At 35.3% G+C, this 22,066-nt stretch overlaps 1 protein-coding gene across 1 annotated transcript in view; it reads right to left on the bottom strand.

The window, feature by feature from the left end:
• Positions 1–905: 905 nt before the first annotated feature.
• Positions 906–22,066, bottom strand: part of DDX60 (DExD/H-box helicase 60) — a 44,038-nt gene continuing 22,877 nt past the window's right edge. Inside the window, exons 19-38 of the mRNA XM_039380447.1 lie at positions 21,814–21,909; positions 21,024–21,139; positions 20,344–20,489; positions 20,017–20,126; positions 19,805–19,909; positions 19,557–19,685; positions 18,836–18,963; positions 17,289–17,444; positions 15,913–16,057; positions 14,684–14,836; positions 13,916–14,020; positions 12,657–12,857; positions 11,491–11,595; positions 10,108–10,246; positions 9,304–9,425; positions 7,597–7,744; positions 6,385–6,527; positions 5,282–5,433; positions 2,262–2,324; positions 906–2,168 (exon numbers count right to left, since the gene is read on the bottom strand). Of these exons, the coding sequence (XP_039236381.1) occupies positions 2,066–2,168; positions 2,262–2,324; positions 5,282–5,433; positions 6,385–6,527; positions 7,597–7,744; positions 9,304–9,425; positions 10,108–10,246; positions 11,491–11,595; positions 12,657–12,857; positions 13,916–14,020; positions 14,684–14,836; positions 15,913–16,057; positions 17,289–17,444; positions 18,836–18,963; positions 19,557–19,685; positions 19,805–19,909; positions 20,017–20,126; positions 20,344–20,489; positions 21,024–21,139; positions 21,814–21,909 (2,565 nt within the window). The 3' untranslated portion in view covers positions 906–2,065. The remainder of the gene's footprint in view (positions 2,169–2,261; positions 2,325–5,281; positions 5,434–6,384; positions 6,528–7,596; positions 7,745–9,303; positions 9,426–10,107; positions 10,247–11,490; positions 11,596–12,656; positions 12,858–13,915; positions 14,021–14,683; positions 14,837–15,912; positions 16,058–17,288; positions 17,445–18,835; positions 18,964–19,556; positions 19,686–19,804; positions 19,910–20,016; positions 20,127–20,343; positions 20,490–21,023; positions 21,140–21,813; positions 21,910–22,066) is intronic.

The raw sequence follows: 22,066 nt of genomic DNA, 5'->3' as shown, positions 1-22,066 counted from the left end.
TTTTCTGTGGCAGTGCATTCCTTTATTAAATGTGCTGGGAATTTCTAGTATTTATAAAACTTGAATAATATTATCTTTCTGTCTGCATTATAGTAAGGAAGGTGGTAAAAATTCTCTTAATTGTCAGTTTTCTAGTTCTTTATGTTCATCTCTTAAATATTACTGTATTTCGGTTTTCTCCTAAGAATTTCTTTGCTATTATGTCTAGACATTCTTGTCATGTTCTTCTGCATGTGTAGGAGAGAAATGGAAAACAAAGGCTGAGTGAGATGATCATTGCAGAGATTGTCACAGATGGAAGTTGGTCTCACTCTAATAAAAGTGAGAGAAATGGAACAATTTTAGAGAGTCAGATAAGGCATCTATAAAATTTGTTGCCAGAAAGTTGTAGAAAATGTTTTTTTTCTGCTAAAAAAATTCCTAATGAGCTAGGGTTAATCCCAAACTTTATGAAATTTTTAGAGTATTACTTCTTTTCAATGTGAGGTGGTATAGAATAACCTCCATGTCCTAGCCATGCCCGCTCCTGGCTACTACAAAAATTCACCCTGTCCTGTCCAGAACCAGGGGAATCAGTGATCTTGGATGAACACTAGAGCCAATTCAAATAAACTATGGGATTCAGAGCTGTCCTTAGTGCATGACTGCTAATTATCAGTAGAGAATAACTTACATCACTCCCTTGGTCATTATGAAATTCGGCATGACGATGAGGATTGTTGTCAAAGCCTCACTTTCCTATGTTATCTAAACATAGGTATGTGTGTGTATATATTTTCAGATTACAGGTAGATGAAAAGGTAGTGTTAAACTGAAGCATTTGTATGAAAATACTGCTGAAAACTTTGCTCTTCCCAGAAAAAAAACCCAAAACAACCCACAAAAAAATGAAACACCAAGAAAAATAGTTAGAAAACATATTTTACTGAACTCAGTGATTTGTATTACACAGATTTCTTGACAAGTATGTATCGATGGGGAGGCTCAGAGACATAGCAACAAGACCAATGTGATCAAAGCAATGTCCAATTTATTATTTAAATCAGTTAACTTTTATACAGTTTAGTTTGCTCAGGGTACATGCTCACAACAAGATGATTGGATAGCTCAGTTTGTGCACGCGTCTCATGCTCTCAGTTTATTGGATCTGAGGCTCTGTCCATGCGACCTGAAATCATTCGTGGCATAGAAACCTCTTTCTAATTAATCTGCTTTTAGGGGTTTTTCCTAGATCTGCAGGTGTACTTTTATCTCTAGGTTCTCAAGGTTTTCTTACTATAAACATATTATGTTCTCAAACCTTATAATTAGACACACAGCTAACAAGTATAAACATCACATATTTCCACGCAGTCTATAAGTATAAACAATACACGTTTGTCACTTCCATGGCAAGCAAGGCCTACAAAGTGCAGGAAAAATTGTTCAGAGAAATCTCTCTGTTCTGGCGACAAGTATGCCATAAGTGTCCTGGATCTTTCTGACTCTTAAAGAGGTGAAAAATGAAGCAATGTGGTTGGAACTTTTTATTAATCAAACTTCCGTGTTCTCTTTAAAATTTTGTAAACTAAAACTGCAGACCAGTTTAAAAGCTTTTATAATGGTTCATGAAAATAGTACTATTCATGATTTAATAGAAACCTTGGAAAACAGAACAATTTCTTTTATAATTGCTGAACATCCTTCACAAAGGAGCTGAAAGTTTCTAATACTGTCCTACTGAGAGGCTAATCTCACCAGCTGTCAGAACTGTGACATTTGTTCAGTACATATCTGAGAGCTATCTTAACACATATGCCACTGCCTGAAAAAAAGTGCAACTGAAAGATAATGTATAATTACTTAGTTTTGTAATTTATTAAAAATATTATTTAGTTGACATTAGAACTGCTAAAATGTCAATTGGTAAAGGTTAGCTTCCTAAAGTAAACTTTTTATTACTAGTACTGATTATTAACTAAAGCTTTATTCTGAAATTTTACTTGGTAACTCAGATCTAGTAATTTTTTAACCTAAAGGCTGCTATCTTTGGTAAGAATATCTGCTGCTTTGGGTTTGGTTTTTTTTAAGTAATACGCTTCAGTTTCTCTTCATATTTTTCACCCAGTTGTTTAAATGCCAGTAGAACATTATCATTTGGATCATCACATAGTTCACTCAGACTTGTTCTGGTTTAAAAAAAAAAAAGATCATTGTTACATTTTAAGTTGCTTTTAAAATGAAATATATATTGTATTCTAAAAAGTACAAGTTCATCATACCCAACAGACTTAATGAGGAGTGAAAAATCTTTGAGGGCGTAGTAAGCATCTCCTTCATTTAACCTGAAGAAATAAAAAGAAATAATCAAATGAATATGCACTATAACTGTTTCACCTTTAATAAACCCAGCTATGTAGGTTGGGTAAGGATGCAGAGAGCACATTGCATGACCTCTTAACACTGACATTAGTTCATTAGGATCAGTGGAGAAAAAATATAAGCTTAATAATGCTGCAGAGGCTAATGTTTCTATAATTAAACATACAAGACTCAGTAATATTAGAAAAGATAATTTATTAATATTATATTTGGAGCATGGTTTCAAATATTGGAATAACTAACCTGTCACAAGCTAAACTGGAACACTATACTTCAGATGAACCTGCTGGCTAAACTGAGCAGGAGATTGTGTAAGCTTTCTACCAATGAGGAAGATCCTATATTTTGCAAAAAGGACCACTGATTACTATAAAGGAACTTAATAAACTCAGTTTCTAGTAATTGAGAAAAGCACTTTTTTTAATCAATATTGTGTTGAAATACTAGAATTATAGAAGGGTTTGGGCTGGAAGGGACCTTTAAAGATCATCTAGTTGATCACCTGGGTCAGGGCAGTCCCAAGCACAAATCCTGGCTGGGCAGAGAATGGATTGAGGGCTGCCGTGCGGAGAAGGACTTGGGGGGGTAATGGTTGATGAAAACTCAACATGACCCACCAATGTGCGCTCGTAGCCCTGAGAGCCACTTGTATCCTGGGCTGCATCAAAAGCAGCGTGGCCAGCAGGTCAAGGGAGGGGATTCTGCCCTAGTGCTCTGTTCTTGTGAGACCACACCTGCAGTACTGCATCCATCTCTGGGGTCCCCAACGTAAGAAGAAAATAGAATTGTTGGAGCAAGTCCAGAGGAGGGCCACGAAATTGATAGGAGGACTAGAGCACTTCCCCTGTGAAGACAGCCTGGGAGAATTGGGGCAGTTCAGCCTGGAGAAGGTCGCATGGAGACCTCATAGCAACCTTCCAGTATCTGAAGGGGGGCTACGGGAAAGACAGAAGGGGACTGTTCGCCAGGAACTGTAGTGATAGGACAAGGGGGAATGGCTTCAAACTGAAAAAGGGTAGGTTTCGATTAGACGTTAGGAAGAAATTCTTTATTCCAAGGGTGGTGAGGCACTGGAACAGACTGTCCAGAGAACCTGTGGATGTCTCATCTCTGGAGGTGTTCAAGGCCAGGTTGGACAGGGCTTTGAGCAACCTGGTCTAGTGGAAGGTGTCCCTGCCCATAGCATGGGGGTTTGACCTAGATGATCTTTAAGGTCCCTTTCAACCCAGGCCATTCTAAGATTCTATAGTCCCAACTCCCCTGCTATGGGCATGGACATATTTTACTAGATCAGCTTGATAGAATCAAAGAACGTGATACTATAATTGGTATATTTCCATGTGTCTCGATAATGTGGCATTAATGCCAAACTCTCCTATTGTAACCATAACAGTGCATGGAATGTGTATTCTAATTATTCTGATTAGAATCTGCTTTGAAGAGTTTACAAAAAAGCAGATAATATTCTATGTTCCAAACAGCACCCCCGGGGTGAGGTAGTATTCTCTTACTCAAAAGTTACTGGCTATGAGCATGACAGCAAAATTAAGATACTTGATAAGAGGAGCTGAGAGAGGGAGCTTGTGGTTGAGCTTTTTTGAGCCAAGGTTGGAAATAAAACAGTTATGTGAATGGCTTCATTAAGAACTGAAAGCTAGACATTTTATAGAGAGATGGATTTAATGAATGAGGTTACAGAAGGCCAGTGAGGATCAAAGGCAAAATCAATAATGATGAAAATTACACATAACATTTAGCAAGTGCATCTCTAAAAGTTTGAAGAGGACAACAGGACTGTAAACGGCAAGAGCAAAATAAAGAAAAAAATTTAGCTTCTGAGAAGAAGACTAATGCAGTGTATAAATTGCTTAATTAGGAGGTGAAAGAGTGTCAAAGGTTAGTTGTTAGGAGCTGTATTAAGTGTAAGAGCTTAATTGGCTTGTCAGAACTTTCAGGGGTTTTTTATGTAATCAAGGTTTTCTTCACAGTGAAGAACAGGGAATTCCCTGAAATGAGGATGTCCAATGCAGTAGTCCAGAAGATGGTAACACAGGAGCAGAGAGATGTCAAAAGATTGGTCGAATAATACAGAAACAGATTAAAGTGAATGAATGATCAGTGTTAAAAGATACAGGCAAGACAACCTAAAAGTAAAGATTAAAACTGCAGTTTTGGAAAAACTGCAGTGTAAGTGATCCAGGCAAAAAGAAGAGAGGAAGACTGCATGTACCACGGACTTAAACATGAAAATATGATTCCATATGGCAGTGGTTGGCCAGCTTGGGCAAAGAGGTTTTTTTAGTGTATGGTTGTGCATTGGTTTTGCTTTTGTTTTCTTTAAAGAGGAATCCTAGTATGATGGATTTATCAGGCCAAGTTGCTAAATGCTTAGAAAAAATTAGGAAAAGGGAAGTTTTGAAGCAACACTAATACAAATACTGAATTACTGACAAATTTTGTCCAAGCTTGTGTTTTGGATGCCTGTATCTTTTGACACTGATCATTCATTCACTCATTAATCTGTTTCTGTATTATTTGACCAAGCTTTTGACATCTCTCTGCTCCTGTGTTACCATCTTCTGGTCTACTGCATTGGACTTCCTCATTTCAGAGACTCTTCTTTTTCATTGTGAAAAAAAGGCTTGATTAAATAAAAAATGTTGTGAAGAGCCTGTCAAAATTACTCGTGTTGCTGAAGTCAAGACTTCCCACTTATGGTCCTATTTTGAATAGCCAGATAATATTTTACAGCCATTGCCATTAGACTTCAGTTTGGTTTATTCCTATTAAAACATTTGACTAATCACATTTAACAGCTGTTTCATCCCTAAAGTCTGGAGGGAGAAGGCTTTAAAATCAAAAAGATGAACTTGTGTACCATATTGTAATGTTTAACAATTTTTTAAATGGTAGTACATACCAGTTATCAGTTGTCAATGCAGTCAAGGAACCGTGCTTATAAAAGTCCAGTGCATATGCATTGAGTGGCCTCCTCCTTCCCTGATTATCATACTTGTTCAAATAAAGCAGGGGGCAGTTTGTGACATTAACTCCAAGAGAATGTAAGACAGCCTAAAACCAAAAAATATTATTGAATAGATACTGTGGTTTTGTTTATATGCCTATTTTGTCAAACCTACACCTTTAGACCCACAGCTAAAAAGTTCCACACTTCTAATCCAGTCCAAAAATCTGCACAAGTACATGTAGACTGTAGACACAGGAGAGAGTTTGTTAGTAATGTGATTTAAACTGCTAGTGCAGCTATGGAGTGTTCTGAGTAATTTAGAGTTTAACTAGGCAACTTTATTTCTCTTGAGTTTTAGATTAGGATTTTTCCATATGCATAGATCATCTATTAAGACTCATTGATGCTTTGAATTCATTAATTACACTTAAACATGGAACATTTTAAAGATGAAGGTGAATTTCAAATCTCCAGTTGTAGGAATTTAATTTTTTACTATTACAGAATTATGAGTTGTGTTAATTCCCTAATATTGCAGAGCCCATGTAGAATAACACAGGAAAATGCAAGTTGACAGTAAATATGTTGGTGTATATTAGAATTAAGCTAACTCGTGCTATCTAACACAATGCTAGTTACAAAGCAATCAATGCCATATTGCATCCATTCGCTAGGATCCTTGAGCCTACTGTGTGGTTGATTTAAAAACAGAAATGAAAACTCCTGACATGGAGAAAACAAAATGGGGATATGGTTTGAAATTTTAGAGTATTTTACTTGTGTGAGAGTCAAAAGCAATGGAGACCTTGTAAGAAAGCAAAATATTTACAGATTTTTTTTCCTACATCCATCTATTCTGTGATTTTTGCACTGTGACAATGAGGTGCTACTTGATGCTGGATATTTATTTTTTGACACTTTCTGAATTATTTCTCCTAAAGAGTGACACTTGCAAATAGTGCTATCATATTAGGCAGAGGGAAGAAGATTGTGATTAAACAAATACTTTATTGAACTCCAATAAAATTTTAGCCCCCATGAAAAAAATAACTTACTTTATTAATGATGTTCTCATGAAATAGATCATTATCAACCACTCCAGATAAACATGCAAAAGGTGAGATGGCAGATATGCTTTTGGTGTTGTCCATCAAATAAGATGCTAGTTCAGAGCCGTGCCAATTCTGAGATGTAAAGTCTAGACAAGAAGTTTCATATACAACATCAGCTATTGAGACACAAACCCCTTTTCAGCAATCTAGTTTGAAAGTGGTAAGTTTTCAGTGCAGTAGATAGTGACAGGAAATAGAGTTAATGTTCCAAACTTAAATCCTTCTTGATATATCTTTGTTTATTTTGTTCACAAGAACTTCTGTGTAGCTGATTATAGTGTACAAGAAAGAGCTTTCTAATGGTAAGAATTACTATGTCTCAATCTCCCCCCTTGTAACTTAAACCTTTCTTCTTGACTCATCTGTAGCCAAAAGTTATGCCAAAAACAAAGGCAATGTTACCATTAGAAGACTTAGTTTACCATCATCTTTTATTCTGTCTTACATTGAAGGACAGAATAAAGGACGTCCTATATTTGAAGTGCTTTCTTATTGCAAAAATAGTATTTTTGAAGGCATGTTTTTTTAGAGCTAGATAATGGGATAGTGGTATATTACATTGCTTTAATATCTGTCTTCCAGGAAATAATTTGAGATTATGAAGTAGTTAAATATTTTTCACCCAAGGGCAATCTATATTGCTTGGTAATTTGCTTGCCTTTTCATATTGCTTTTCTTACTGAATATCACTTATTGGCATAAATAACTCAGCTGATTTAAAAAAAAATGTGAGGTTCTTTAATTGATACTTAAATCTTAAGGCTGTTCAGATGTTGAAAATCTAATCTTTGGTAAGATTCTGAAAGCAATTCAAGTATTCTAGGTATTTGAGGATCTGCAAATGCACTGATGATCAGATAAAAAGGCTTTTATTCAATAATTTTACTTAGTTTTTTTTTCTTTTATAGTCCCTTTGGTTTTTTCCTCTACAGAATAATGGAAGAATAGCAACTAAAATGATCCTTTCTCTGTACAAAACTTCTGCCACATACAAATTAATTGGTAATACTTGTAAAACAAAAGTGAAATAGAAATTGTAGGTCTTTATTACTGTATCTCAAGCCAAATGTTTTTTCTTTACAACATGAGAATTAACCTTATCTTCCTAATACAATTTCACAAATTATAAACATGCATTAATTTTTCACTTCATACCTGTCTTTGACAGTGGAAGTTTGTATTCTTGTTCCATATCAGCCAGCTTGGCAGTTGTCAGAAGAAAATGAGCAAAATTTTCTTGTACTTTGGTGTTGTATTCATTTAAAGCATCTGCAAAGTCTTCTGGTAGATCTTCTAGGAAGACCTTAAATAACACGCAGTTCATTGCTTAATGTAGGTGATTTGTCCAAAAGTGTCAGTTCTACATTGTTCCATACATAAAATATTAGTATACACAGAGCATATTGATAGAAAGAAAGAAAGTGTGCAATTTCAGACTTTACCCAGCTTGTCACACTGCCTGGACATTTGGAATTAACAGACCTTAAAGAGTGAATTTCAAGCAGAAAAGGCATGGAAGATAAACAGTAAGTATAAAATTCCTTACAGGGTACTTGGCAAACAGCTTTACTAAAGATGTTTCTATCTAGTTATAAGTGGCCTTTTGAAGGGCTGCCTTTCTCAGATCTTGTTTTGTCTATCTTGGTGTTCAACAGGTTTCCCTGTCAAAATGACAGACTGATGGCTGCCATTAGCCACAACAGTCCTGTAATCCCTCCTACATGACTAACCACTTCTCAGAAATAAATAACATTTTTTCTCTTGTAATGCTTGCTGGAAACTGGCCACATAAACAGTTTAATACAGAAGAAGTTTCCTCTGTTGTTCCAGCCATAGGTGTGTTCTCCAACATTTTAAGGCCTTGCGTGGAAGAGCCAACAGCAGCACCTTATAAGTGTTTCACTTCCCTGCCTGCACCCATGGTGAGTTAACTTTGTGCAGAACTAATGGTAATGCTCATCCTACTAATACTGTCCCATTTTTTGAAAAAGCCTTAAGCCTACAGTGTCATATACCACAGAGCATGCTGGTGTCCTTCTGGATCACTGGTATGTGTCACAAAAAGCTTCAGCTCCCTAGATGGAGACAAAACTCTAGCAGAGTGAGAAGGGGGAGAAGGTGCTCCAAGTAATGAAGCAGATTCCCTTGCAGCCTATAGAGGAGAGCACAGTGGAGCAGAGATTTCCTTGCGGCCATTCTGTGGAGAGGACCATGCCAGAGCAGATTCACTTCACTGCAGCTTGTGAAGAACCCCACACCAGAGCCACTGAATGTTTTCTGAAAGAACTAGAGCCCATGGAGAACCCACAATGGAGCAGGTTTATCCTGAAGGACTGCAGCCCACAGACAGGACTCACACTGGAGCAGGGGTGACATGGATGAGGAAGGAGTGACAGAGAGAGCTGTTAAAAATGGACCACAGCTCATTTCTCATTTCCTATCAGCCATGCACTGCTTGGGGTGAGGGAGAGGTAAAGGAGTCAGGAATGAAGGAGTAAAGTTGAGCCTGGGGATGGTAGAGGCAGGGGAAGGTGCTGCTGAATTTTTATTTTTTGTTTCTCACTACCAAAATCCATTTTAATTGGCACCAAATTGATTTCATTTTCCACAAGTTAAGGCTGGTGTGCCCTTGATCATAACTGGTAAGCAATCTCCCTGTTTCTTGTCTCAACACATGAACTCGAGCTCCTCCATACTATTTTCTCCCACAGCCTGCTGAGATGGAGGAGTAAGAGAGCATCTGGGTGGGCAGCACCAGGCCACTGTACATCCATAAGGACACCAGTCTAACTGAGAAAAGGAAACAAATTGTTTGAAGTGGTACACAACACAAGTTACAGTAAAGACAAATGCTTTCTCTACCTTTGACTGGGAAAATTGGCGTTTGTATTTCATTGAGCAGGCTGGAAGATACATTCTCCCAAATAAGTTTGCTAGAATGAGAACTAACTTTTCCATGACATCTTCTGAAAAAACAGTTGAGTCTGTGTCAAAACAGAAAGTGCTTGGGTTAAATATGAAAGTGTAAAAAAAAATTATGTGCTGTTGGGGTTTTTTTGCTTACAATAAACAACTCCCATTCAGGAGTTTCTTTGACCATAACAGCTGTCAGGACAGAGGTTTTGCAAAACTATGTTGGATAAAGATCAACTCATGAGATACAAAATAGATAGTAGTAGATCATGGTAGATAATTAAGCAACTAATAGTATGTACAAATCATTACTGTATTCCTATATGTTAACATATTGTATCATATCTCAGTGCACACAATAGATTTAACTCAGGTAATGAGACATTAGTAGTACTTACTTTTTTCATTTGTTGATATTCAGAGTAGTCATCCATTTTATTTGCTAGATAGAACTCAAATCTTACTCTGGAGTCAGAATTATTAATTTTTCTATGTATGGCATTACTTCTTACCTCACCAGAATGTTTCACAAACAGCAAAGATACAGCAAATGATACCAGCATTGCCAAATGTGTGCCTTGGCTTTCTCAGACAGAAATATAAGCATATGCAGAGTGTGTAGAGGCAGAGGTCAAGGATCTGAAGATGAAAGTGAGGCAAGCAAAAGGTAGCAGCAGCAAGAAGGTACCCGGTATCATTGAGGCTACAGAGCCTGCCACAGATTGCAATTAACTTGAATGGAGTATTACTTACCTTTAATTGGCTGGCACAATTTGTGCAATAAACCTTTCACAAGAAAGCTCACTAAAACGAAATTTGAAGGTTCATGATAGTACAAGTGTGTCACAAGTCCAGCAAATCCTACGGGGTTACATTCTTGATCCAAGTAGCCCTATTTAATTTGAAAGCAAAAAAAAATAGCTTAGTTGTAAAAGATGAAATTAGATACAACAAAAATATACAATTGTGATATTCAGAACAGTCTTTCAGCCTAATGTATAGGTACCTATTGAGACTACTGAATTTACAGTGAAAGGCAAAAATTTCTGCAAGTATAGATTTTGACCTTATAGATTTAGATCATGTTGCAAATGAAACGTGCACATAGTCATCAAAGTAAGGCCTGATGCAATGTGCGTTAAAGAGAAAACTATTAACCTAAATGTTTGACCAGATAAAAGCCCAGCAAGCAGTGTTCTGTCAAATGTTTTGCTGCAACATGTTTGGATGCTAGAAACTTATATAGTTTTAAAAAGCAACAGGACAAGCTCATGGATTAAAACTCCTTTAAAGGCTCTAAATTCCAGGACAGCTCTCCTATGAGAGATCAGTCTGCATTATGCCTTGTAAGCAAGTACAGAGTATTCAGAGAATCATCATATGGTTGTTTTTTTTTTAATACACTAATTATTGGAGACAGGATACTAGGTGTGTGGGCCAGGCTTTGTCCAGTTCTTATGCTAACTGTAACTTTTTGGAAACATTACTGAACTCCTGTACATTGATCAGATTCTTCTCTTCAACAGAAGCATCAGACCCCTCATCTCAAAAACAGCAGACACCCAGAAGAGGCAGAAATATTGGTTAGGAATCATACTAGGAGAAGGAAACCTGGGCACAGATGATTTTTTAATATAATCACTTACTGCCTGTAGTCCTCAGCTGTAAGCCAAAATAGAGTCATGCATGAAAGTTTTCCAAAATGGTATCCACCGAACATAAAACTATTACTATGGAGAGATGTACAACTAATTTTCAGTCTTATCTAAGATCTACTTTCTAAACTTTTGCTTTGGAAATCATGTCATCCTTAGTATGTCTTAAACTCCTATCATTTCACATGCATGCATTTTCATACATAACATAAATGCACAACTCTAACTTTCCTAATCTATTTGTAATCTTATAGACCATACCATATTGAATTTATTGCATAACATAAGTAGCTCAGAATTAACCTCAAACTTAAAACGTTAGAATTTTATCTGTTTCCTTAAATTTGTAACAGAAAGAAATAGCCTACTGCTATGAAATAAAAAGTATATGGTTCTTTAAATTAAAGCATGCAAATATAAACAAATAAGAATCTGTAGATTTAAGAAAAACTATCCTTTATGGGAACAAGTCAAAACATACCTCTTTGATAAGAAATTGCAAGGAAAACACAAAATAAATTTTTAATATTTCAGCATATCTTTCTTTTCTGAATGACATCAGTGAATGCTTCAACACTGACAAAGCCTGGTCAAATAAAAAGGAAAAAGAAAGTAAAAAACCCCAGAAATCAGAAATCCAAAGGAATGTTGATATTGTAACAAGAAAAAAACGAATATCCAGCTTTTATGCTTTGTTTATCAATTGGTTTTCAGGATAAAAAATGCTATGTAGAGGTTATTTAAATTTTATGTAAATTGAATGCCTAACTCTTGGAAATGCTAGTGAAAAAGTCTATCCTCTGCCAAATGTACGCTCATTTTCAAAATGCATGCTGGGGTTTGTAAAGTTAATTACATTAAATTCATACAGAGATCTAAAAGACAAGGATTTAAATATCAGTAAACTAAACCCAGGAAGTTTTGAAATTACTCCTTTCACTATAATACCTTTTGAACATAATAAGTATTTAACACAGAAGTTTACCAATCTCCATTGTTATCTTAAGAATTCTTATGTCTGAATTCATTCAGTGAGTTCTCAAAAATAAATGTCTATATGCTGAAGTGGATGTAAAAATCAGATCATCTGGAGGTAAGAGTTCCTTAACACTTACAAGAAGAGATCTCTGACCAATTTGTAATCTTTATGGGTTGTTTACTTAAATCACTGCATTAAATGGCAAGAATAAGAATTCGTTGATTACAGATAGTTAGTATGTGTATTTAAACAAGTTAGCAATACATAGAATTTCCTCATTGTTTCAACTGAGGTAGCACTTCATAGCACCTATCTTCCCTGTGGAAATATATGTTCTCATCTTTTCTTCAAATACAACTAAAATTTTAAATATTGGAAGCCTTGCTGGTTCTCCGGTTTAATGCAAATACTGCATAGAACAAAAGCTGATAAAATTACTTTGCTGCTAGTGGCATTCTTTCTGATGATAAAATTTATTGCAAAGAATAAATGCATGACAATGGACAGCAGAATACTGCGGAGAAGATGGCACAGGTACTAGAAGCAGTTATAGCAGAATATACCATTTCATTTGGGCCAGGCTGGTTACCTGTGAAGTGCATAACTTTCTGCTCATGTTAAGGAAACAGTATTTAATTATATTGAAGTTAAGAAAAAACATATTAAACCTTTGCTCTAGCATCTGCTTTGTCATCAGCCTTTGCAGCCAACAGCATGAGTCTCAATATTAAGGAAATAGTCAGAGGAAATTGGCCTTTCAACTGAGGTACATTGGATTTGATAAGTCTTTCAACTTTGGGCAGTGGGATGTCATAGAAGAACACATTTCCAATCATATCTTGTCCCCGTCTTCCAGCACGCCCTGACATCTGAGAATAAAATATTCATTAATCAAATTATTAATACAATAACATTATTAATTTTTAAATAAAAATACCTAACTTGTATATACCATCTATACAGTCTTAATAAAGCATTTATGCAGAATTATTAAAATAATGTGTGCAAAATATGTTGTACCTCAAATCTAGCTGGTTTACAAAAGTGGTGTGTTTCTTTACTTTTTTTAATATGAACTTCCAAATTTAATGGAAGACCTAAACACTGGCCAGGATACTTAAATTCTCTCAAATGTCATTTTAACATTTATTTTTCTTCAAGGTAAATTTTAACTTTATTTATATCTATACACCAGCTTTGTTTTCAAGTTACATTTAGTTCCGAATAATTTCTGAGTAGATTTGGAGCAGAGGTAGTCTCAGAATGAATAAAGAGCAGAGAATATAAAAAAAGAGCAGGGAGAACCTTCCTAAGGGTATATTCTCTTGCTTGGATCACCTATCCTTTGTCTGGTCCATTGCAGGGACTTGCCCCTTGTACCAGATGATGTGATAAAGCTGGAGTCATATATATATATATGTGCAGCAGAAGGGAGATGCACATAGGTCCAGATATAGTACAGATCCACTCACATTGGCAGTATTTCATGAATACTGGTTTGAAAAGTAGCACAGGAGCAGGAAACAGGTGCTGATGAAGAGGTTAGAGTCTCTCAACCCACCTAGTAAGTTGTGCCGTGAGTAGAGACATTCTGCTTTGTTGCATTTGCAATCTCACCTCCACACTGCTGTGTTGCATTGTGGAGTGCCACTTCCAAGACAGAAAGAACTCAAATGTACCCATTAATCCAGTCAACAATCTTTCCTTTCATTGTTACAATCCCACTGTATGTTCTTACAGTGTAAAACCCTGGCTGGAACCAAACAGCTTTTGTTTTTCCAGCTTCCATAACTAAAAGCCAAATATATGCCTTTACTTCACTCAGCAATTGTAATCTTTGAATTGCTGAAATAGGTCTTTTGACTACACACTGTAGTACACCTGTATAGTGTTCTTGTAATAAAAAGTGGGTGTTTTATTTCCATACCTGTCTGTAATTTAAGGCATCTAAAAAGACAGAATCTTCAGCAAAGACAACAGATTTACATGGCATGTTGATTCCCAGAGCAAGAGATGAAGTAGCTGTGACTACCTATAAAGTATCAAACACGAGTGTATCTATTAGAAATGGCAATATTCAATTTAAGAAAAAAAAACAACACCTGTAATATTCAACTTAAATCAACAGGAATTTTATTATAATTTCTCATATTTTGCTTTAATTTCTCATATAATGCTAAAATTTCTCATCTATCATGCTTTAATTTGGTGAATTTAACAAAGCTATGAACATAAAGGAATTTCACTCTTTAGTGTAATTCATATAGTTATTACATTTGCATATTAAACTTTTTATCCTGAAAGTTATACCATATCTATTATGAAAATTGAAATAACTAATAAATTGCAATAATATTGGAATTGAACACAAACTGAAATATTTCATGAAGACAGTACAATATATAATATATATAGACTTCATTTAACTAAAGCACATTTGGTTGGGTGCTGCAGTGAAAGACAAAAAATGTTTCTATAAATACATTAGCAACAAAAGGAGGACTAACAAGAATCTCCATCCTTTACTGAATTGGGGGGAAACATAAAGGCAAAGGGTGAGGAAAAGGCTGTGGCACTTAGTGTGTAAATGCAACATATTTTACCACTAGTGAAAGTACACTATATTTCAAAATTAAATACATGGACAAACTAAGACCTTAAAAAAAAAAAATAAAATTGATCCCAATTCACCAACCTTCACGTATCCCAGCCTGAAAAGCATCTCCACTACTTGTCTTTGCTTAGCAGACATAGATGCATGATGATACCCAATTCCCCTCAGTGCCATCTTTTGCTGCAGATAACCTCTTCTCTCAAACCTAAGACGATGAAAAATCTTCCTCAAAGTCTACAAATAAACAAATGTTAAGTATAAACCACAAAAGTATTAAGCATAACCAGGTGTTGTTAATTTTTCAGTATTTTCTGAACTTCACTCTACAGCTAAGTGTTATCTGTTCTGAAGTTTAAGCTACTTCTTCACTGCCTTAACCCATGTGCTACTGTGGGAAGCAGTGTTCCTTCCACATCAGCTGACAACAGTCCAAAAATGCTATTAGACTTAAAAGTTCCCAAGATAAGGCATCACGAGTTTGATCCCAATGCACACAATTTTCCTCTTTCAAGACAAATCACAATAAGCAGAAAGTATTATCAAGATACTTCATCAAATTAAGAATTAAGAGCTATATATATCACAATTACATTTGCTCCATGAAGAGACAGCTATATGAACCACAGCCATGTTTTACAAAATTTAGACCAGAGGGAATCTCTTGGATCAAGGCCCAGGCACCCACTACTGGTGAAAACAACCTCATATAAATATATTTCATTAATTATTCATTAATTATTTCTATCCAAATATATACATTAATATTTCTGATGAACACCTGCAGATTTTCAATGGTTTTCTCATCTTTTCTTTCCTTGGGGGACATAAACACATTGAAAAGCGAAGAAAATTTTGCTTTGTGAGGACTAGAATTTTTGGAGTCTAAAAAAAATTATTATTTAGTATTTTTACAAGATATGAAGGTCTGAAAAATCTTTTGTTAAGTACATAAATGTGCCATACACACTATGCTGATGATTCAGAAAAACAGGAGTCAATAAGTAATAGAACTGCATTGCTGGAAGTTCATGGAAGTGAATTAACTGTATTTTATCCCAGGATTCCTATCGCAAGAAGTCAACATCTTTTTATTTGGCAGAATGAAAGTTGTCCATACATCTTAAAAGTAAAGTTATCTAAGATTGGAATCACATTTAAATGGGAATATTCAGAATATTTCTTGAAGTCAATGAATGCTGTTATAAAGTACAACCGCATCATTATATGCTTTTTATGCATTTATGCATGAATTCACGCATTTTAGACATACAAGAATAAAACCAAGTTAGAATTATCAGTGAATTACTTACATCTTCATCCACTGCTTTATGGTCAGCGTAAGTACACACAGAAGGGATCGTAGTTAGTGTTTTAAGCCTTATTTCTAGGTTGGTTTTTTTAGTTGAAAGAAGTTCCATCCTTTTTATTTTATGAGGGCTCAACTTTTTGGTATCCCTATGTAAAATATACAATTAAAAATATTTTTTTTTTGTAATTAACATACATTTCTCAATTTTAAAATGTTCTTTGGATACTGAAAGATGCAGACTCATTCCCTTTTAAACTGTAGGCTCAAACTTGTAGGTATATATGTTAATGTAAATACTGATAATGCTAACAGCTTCATTTTATCATGGCTCATATGAAAAACTGCAAGTAATTTGGGGTGAAGTAGAGAGGACAAAAATTAAGGAAGATAAAGACAGAGACTATAAGTACCTCAATTAGCAAATTTGTAAGCTAACTAGATTTCATAGGAGAAGGATTAAAAGAAAAACATGATGGATTTACTGCCAATAATGTCATGAACGGCAAGGATTTAGGACAGGATTTGAAGAAGAGAGGGGAGGGAAGAGTATTTAAGGGCAAATTTTTAAGGTACTTCAATGTCTAAATATGTGTCTAATAGTAGTAAGTGAGAACTTGAAAATCCAGTAGGAATTTAAAGTCAGCTAAGTTCATTCTTCCATGATATGTCCAAAGAATGCACTGTAAATTGTCATTAGGAGGACAAAACGAAGATGTTTTATGTTCTTGAAATTCCTGATAACTATAGCCATATTTCACTCCCAAATGTCTTATAAAATCCATACTCTATGATCATAAAATTGATAAAATGAAAGGTTAAGGGGGGAAAAATACAGTACAATCCAAACAAAAGGCTGACAAATATTAAAATAGGATCTCACCATTTGGTGAACCTGTATTTCATAGATCCACTACCCTGGTGAGGCTAAACTATGAAAATATTCTCCCACAGTGGCTGACCCAGAAGCAGGGTCAAATGCTACACTGTTTTTAGGACTTGCACAACTAAACTTACTGTTTGGAAAAAGAGCTGTTCTGATATGTTGATATCTCAGTAGTTAATTACTCCAAATTGACCAATCTCATATACTCAGGTCTCTCTTTGATTCTTTTGTTGTAGTGCCAGCACCTTACCCAACGTCAGCAGTGCTGGCATCTTCCTGCTGCCTGACTATACAGTAGGTACTGCTGATTGATACCTGCCACTCGGCTGCTCCAGCAGTGTGGGGTACTAGAGCACAAAGAAGAACAGGACTACTATTCCTCAAGCTAGATGGATGTGCTGCTGAAAGGTGCAATCCCCAGAAAAAAGTTATCACAAAATTACACTCTGTCATAATACGTAAGCTTTTTAATAACATCTTGTTATAATACTTACTCAGGGAATTTTGTTAGCATTTTGGTCACTTTTCTTAGTTTTTCCCTTAAATGCTCTTCTTCCCTCTCAGGATCTGGACCTTGTATACTTTCTTGTTTTTCCAGCAATTTAGAGAATACAGTCTTGGCTGCACGTTCGACTGAATGGATGTTAAATCTTGAAGTAAACAATATATAATATACATCAGATAGGTGACTCTAATACAGTTTTATTACAATTTATATGTAATACTGTTAAAATAGTATTCATGAGCCCTATCATCTGATGATAGTTAGAATCTAAACATTAGAAGCTTATCCCTATTTCATGTCCAACATACTCTACGTTCTCTTTCAAACAGCTATTATTACAAAACCAAGTGGTAAAATGATTCTACCAAAAAATTATCTACAGGAAGTATGCTCAACTCTATGTTTCCCTAAGATGGACACTTGGACATAAAGTAAACTGCAGCTTAAGTCACTTTAGTTCTTCTCAACTACCCAACTGAGAATCAGTGCCTGTCCTCATCTTCCACATGGCTGTTCTTCCTCATAGCTTTTTCACTATTGGACTGTGGAGTTTAACTGGGATGAAGACTTCTCCAGCTTCACTCTCAAAAAGAATTTTTTTCATTCCTCTTGCTTCAGGCGGATAATGTTAATTAAAACCATACAAGATGCTGGCAACACATACAGTGAGGCTGCATCCAAACCCATTAGAATATTCACAGTCAAATCTGTCAGACACCAAGATCAGGAGCAAAATTTTCACCTTCACATAAGCACGTGAGGACTGAAATTGCAGTGAGTATGCTAATCCTAGTGTCTAATGCAAGGACAGGCAAGGCTTTATACTGAGATGAGCAAACTTTCCATATTTACATGATTGTTCCAGTGCATTATTACAGCAAACGTATGCACTAGACAGCTGTTTACTGATAAGTAGCTTATTTTTATTAAGTCCAGCATTGAAGTACATGCCTAATTTACTAATATAAGCAATATCACTGACAATAATGGTATTATCAATATGATCAAAGTTGTGCATATTTGATATTACATAATTACACCTCATATATGCAAACCAGGTTGATTGATGCATTGTCACTGGATGTAAGATGTGATTTTTAGAGGTTATGCAGTGGGAGCATCACCATGTAACAAATGAATACATTAACTAAATCACATCTCACCCTTTTCCGTGGCAAATCTGCCTTTACATAAATCATTTCCACCTCTAAATAGACAGCATACACTTTCCACAAGTTTTACTGACTACACCAGAGCAAAGCAATGGAGAATCTGATTTTAATGTGATTAAGTTTCTTGTAATTTTCTCAGACATCATGCATGGATTCTACCCTTTCCACACAGTAATTAAGTGCTCCCAGTTTTATTTCAGCTAAACTTCAGTGCCATAAAGATACATGGGTTGATAGACCTTCACTTTTAAGGCAAAGGTAATAAATACCATGTAAATGGCATTTGCTTATCAATGCTTATCTCCATACTCATTTTTCTGAATATAGGCAATACACATATAATACCTGAAATGTACATACTTACATAAAAAATATGGCAGGCAACTTATCCATCTCATGTAATTTATCAACAAAGTTTGCAAAATGTTCCCACTTCTGCTGTTCTGAGCAATCCACAGATTTTGGCTTAAGGTGCTCCAGTAGTTCATTCACCTGAGCGAAGTAATAGTTTTATGGAGATTTTAATGGCAGATACTTCTGTCTGGAAGCTAGCAAATACAAAGACTCCATTTTCCTGTGTAAAATTCTATCAGTTCAAATTTTTCAAATCATTCAGAACTGGAATAGTCACTTATAGTTTACAGACTAAAAGGTCTGAAAGTTATCAACTGACTTTGGCAAGAGCTCAAAATAGAATTTTCATGGCTACCATGTTTTTCAGCTCATTGCTCGAATTTCTGTCTTTTACATGGGAACATACATAATGTTACACAGAAGGTTTCATATAAGCAACAAAAAAGAAGAAGACTGAAAAAGCAGATCAAAGGTACAATATTCTCACCAACTGTAGGAGGTACCCAAAGGAATCATGAATTGATATCTCACAGCAGTATCAGAAATCTGATTCCAAGAGATGAGAAAACATCACCTTAAAAATGCTTATTAAAATGCTACAAATAGTGCTTATCTTTCAAGTAAAGCAACAGTTAAATATGGACAAACTCCCATAATTATGTTACTAGATATAATTACTATTATACTAAAGCTGGACAAATCTGAAGAAAGTGCCCTCTAGCAACTGTTACCTTCTGCCTTTGGCCAAGTACAATCCATTCGCTTAGTTCTTTCTTCAGTTCCTGTTCATATTTCCTTGCATCTACCTTTTTTATTACTACTTTATTCTTGAAAGAGACAAACTCCTCAGGATCTAGCTCCTGGAACAATATTAATATTTAATGTTAATTTAAAGAGTTCTTAATCTATTACTTTGTTACTCTAGTACTTTGCCATCTATTTATTTTGATAAGTTTTGCTTACAGCTGTGTATGCCCACCTGTGCCCTTGGCCAGTCTTGCCAGACTTTTGCCATTGTGTCATAAAGCTGGATGCTCTCTCGTGGAGACAGAGAAAGATCTGAAGGAATGCCATAGTTCTCAATCTGCAAGGAGTATAAACAAAAGAAAAATACAGAAATAATTTTGATGGAATCCATGTTGCCTAAATGTAATAGTTGCTAAACAATGTTGACACCAGTGTTATGCTTACATGATTGACTGTTAATGCAGCACATGGATGACAGTGTTCAATGGTAAAATCGCTACCCTTTAGAGAACACACATACTTTTCCAAATCATTGTATCTTTCTTCATACAAGACTGTGAAGAGACAAAAATGCTGTCATGTTGCACTTCGTTGTTTGAAAAAGCAAGTATTTAATCCTGTAAGGTTTGTTGTTATTCAAAAGAAAAAAAAACAAACAAAAAAACAACAAACCAACAAACCAAAACACTTAAGTTTACACACCATGACTTAAGTTTTTGCAGAAATCACACTAAAGTTTATTTCTTAGTTACAAAATATTGCAATACACACCTAGTCTAACACGATATGATTTCTTTTGTTCTTGTACTTTAGATTTCACTTTACATTGTCTTGTAAAGTTCTTTTCAGAGTTTGTAGAGCTTCCTTCTATTTTATTCTCAGCACGTTGCCAATACCTTTTCACAGATTGTAACCACCTACAATGGAAAAATCAAATGAAAATAAGATTTGTAAAATATATTTTAAGAAAATCAGTACAACTATAACATATGAGTTACTACGATCTGCTTAATTTCTCCTACAGAATTTCCAGTCCCTTCTCACCAATTCAGTGCAATTTTCTCCAGCTTATCCCAGGGTGCAAATAAAAAAAATGTGAAATAGTACCTATACACACACACACACACATATATATATATATAGTGTAGGAGTCTTCTCTGACTGATGATGGATAAGTGTGCTTTGGCAATTCAAGCAGATGTAAAAGCCTCCTGAATTCCTCCACACAGCTCAGAGTTACAGAGTCTGAAGGAATAAGTAGAGTGTGTTCTCATTACAAAGTTAAGAATTACAGTATAGTTTTGTGTCGATTGGGGAGTGACGGTACCATAATACATATAACATTGTAATTCCAAATCAGTTGTCCTTCCAATACTAATTGACCTATCTATCTAAAACAGCTCATATCTAATGTAAATATGCTCCCATGGGCAATAAAATTCCACACGTACTCAGTTAGGTGTTCCGGGTTACTAACAGTAGCAGAGAGTGCCAAAAATGGACATCGAATTGTTATCAGAAGATGTTCCCAAATCTCTGCTCCAATTTCACCACCAAGACAATGTACCTAGGTTTTTGGGAGAAAGGATTAAAAGAAAAGAAGAAGTGTTCCTTATGAACGTGTATCCATAACAGGAGTTTTGTGTTTTGCAAAAATCAAAAGTTTGGCAAGATCAGAACTGAATAATCCTTATGTTGTAGCAAATGACCATGGATCCAAATCAAATGTTCAGTAAATACCTCTCCAGACTTAACTAGATAGCAAATTAATTTAAATTTCAATACTACATTTACTGTTTGTACCCTACATGTTCACTGGTGTCATTAGCAATTAATTCCATCTACAAGAAAGAATACAGGAGGAATTTTAAATTTAACAAGATTAATCATTGACTTCTTCCCTGGAAAGTCTGACCAATAGAGTATGATGTGTCATGTGTATGATCCCAGTCTGGTATGTTCTATTTGTGCCATTGAGACTACAGTGGCGGCTTTTAGTTTTTCAGTTGACTGACTTGAGAGAAATAAAGGAAGTTCCTGGTAGTTTTTATTGAATTGTATGTCCTCTTGAAGAATAACAGAGTTTTAAGTTCTTTCACTGGAGGACAAGTCTGAAATAATACTTCTGAAAGCTGGTTTTTTTACCAGTAATAAACTGTGTAATGAAAAAATGAGTCACCAACATTTTTCTCAAGGTTTTTCTTATATTTGTTAAATTGGTTACTATTAAAAGATGCCTACCTCATCAAATATAACATACTGTATTCGTTGGGTCCATTTCTGGCAACGAGGAGACAGCATCAAAATTTCTAAGCATTGAGGCACTGTCACTAGTATCTAAGAAGAAAGGTTTGAAAAACATTATTTGCAAGCAAACAACAAGCAGATTCTATATTAAAAAAGCATTTAAAAATATGTATGTATGTGATTTCAAGGTAAACAAGAGTGAATGCATGTTTGTCACTGCTGTCTTCAAGAAAGGCAAGAAAAAAGA

Source organism: Pipra filicauda, unplaced genomic scaffold (genome assembly GCF_003945595.2).
Source record: "Pipra filicauda isolate LSUMZ 115617 unplaced genomic scaffold, ASM394559v2 scaffold196_size3971931_pilon, whole genome shotgun sequence".
NCBI lineage: Eukaryota > Metazoa > Chordata > Aves > Passeriformes > Pipridae > Pipra > Pipra filicauda.
This window is presented reverse-complemented; position numbering and strand designations above follow the sequence as displayed.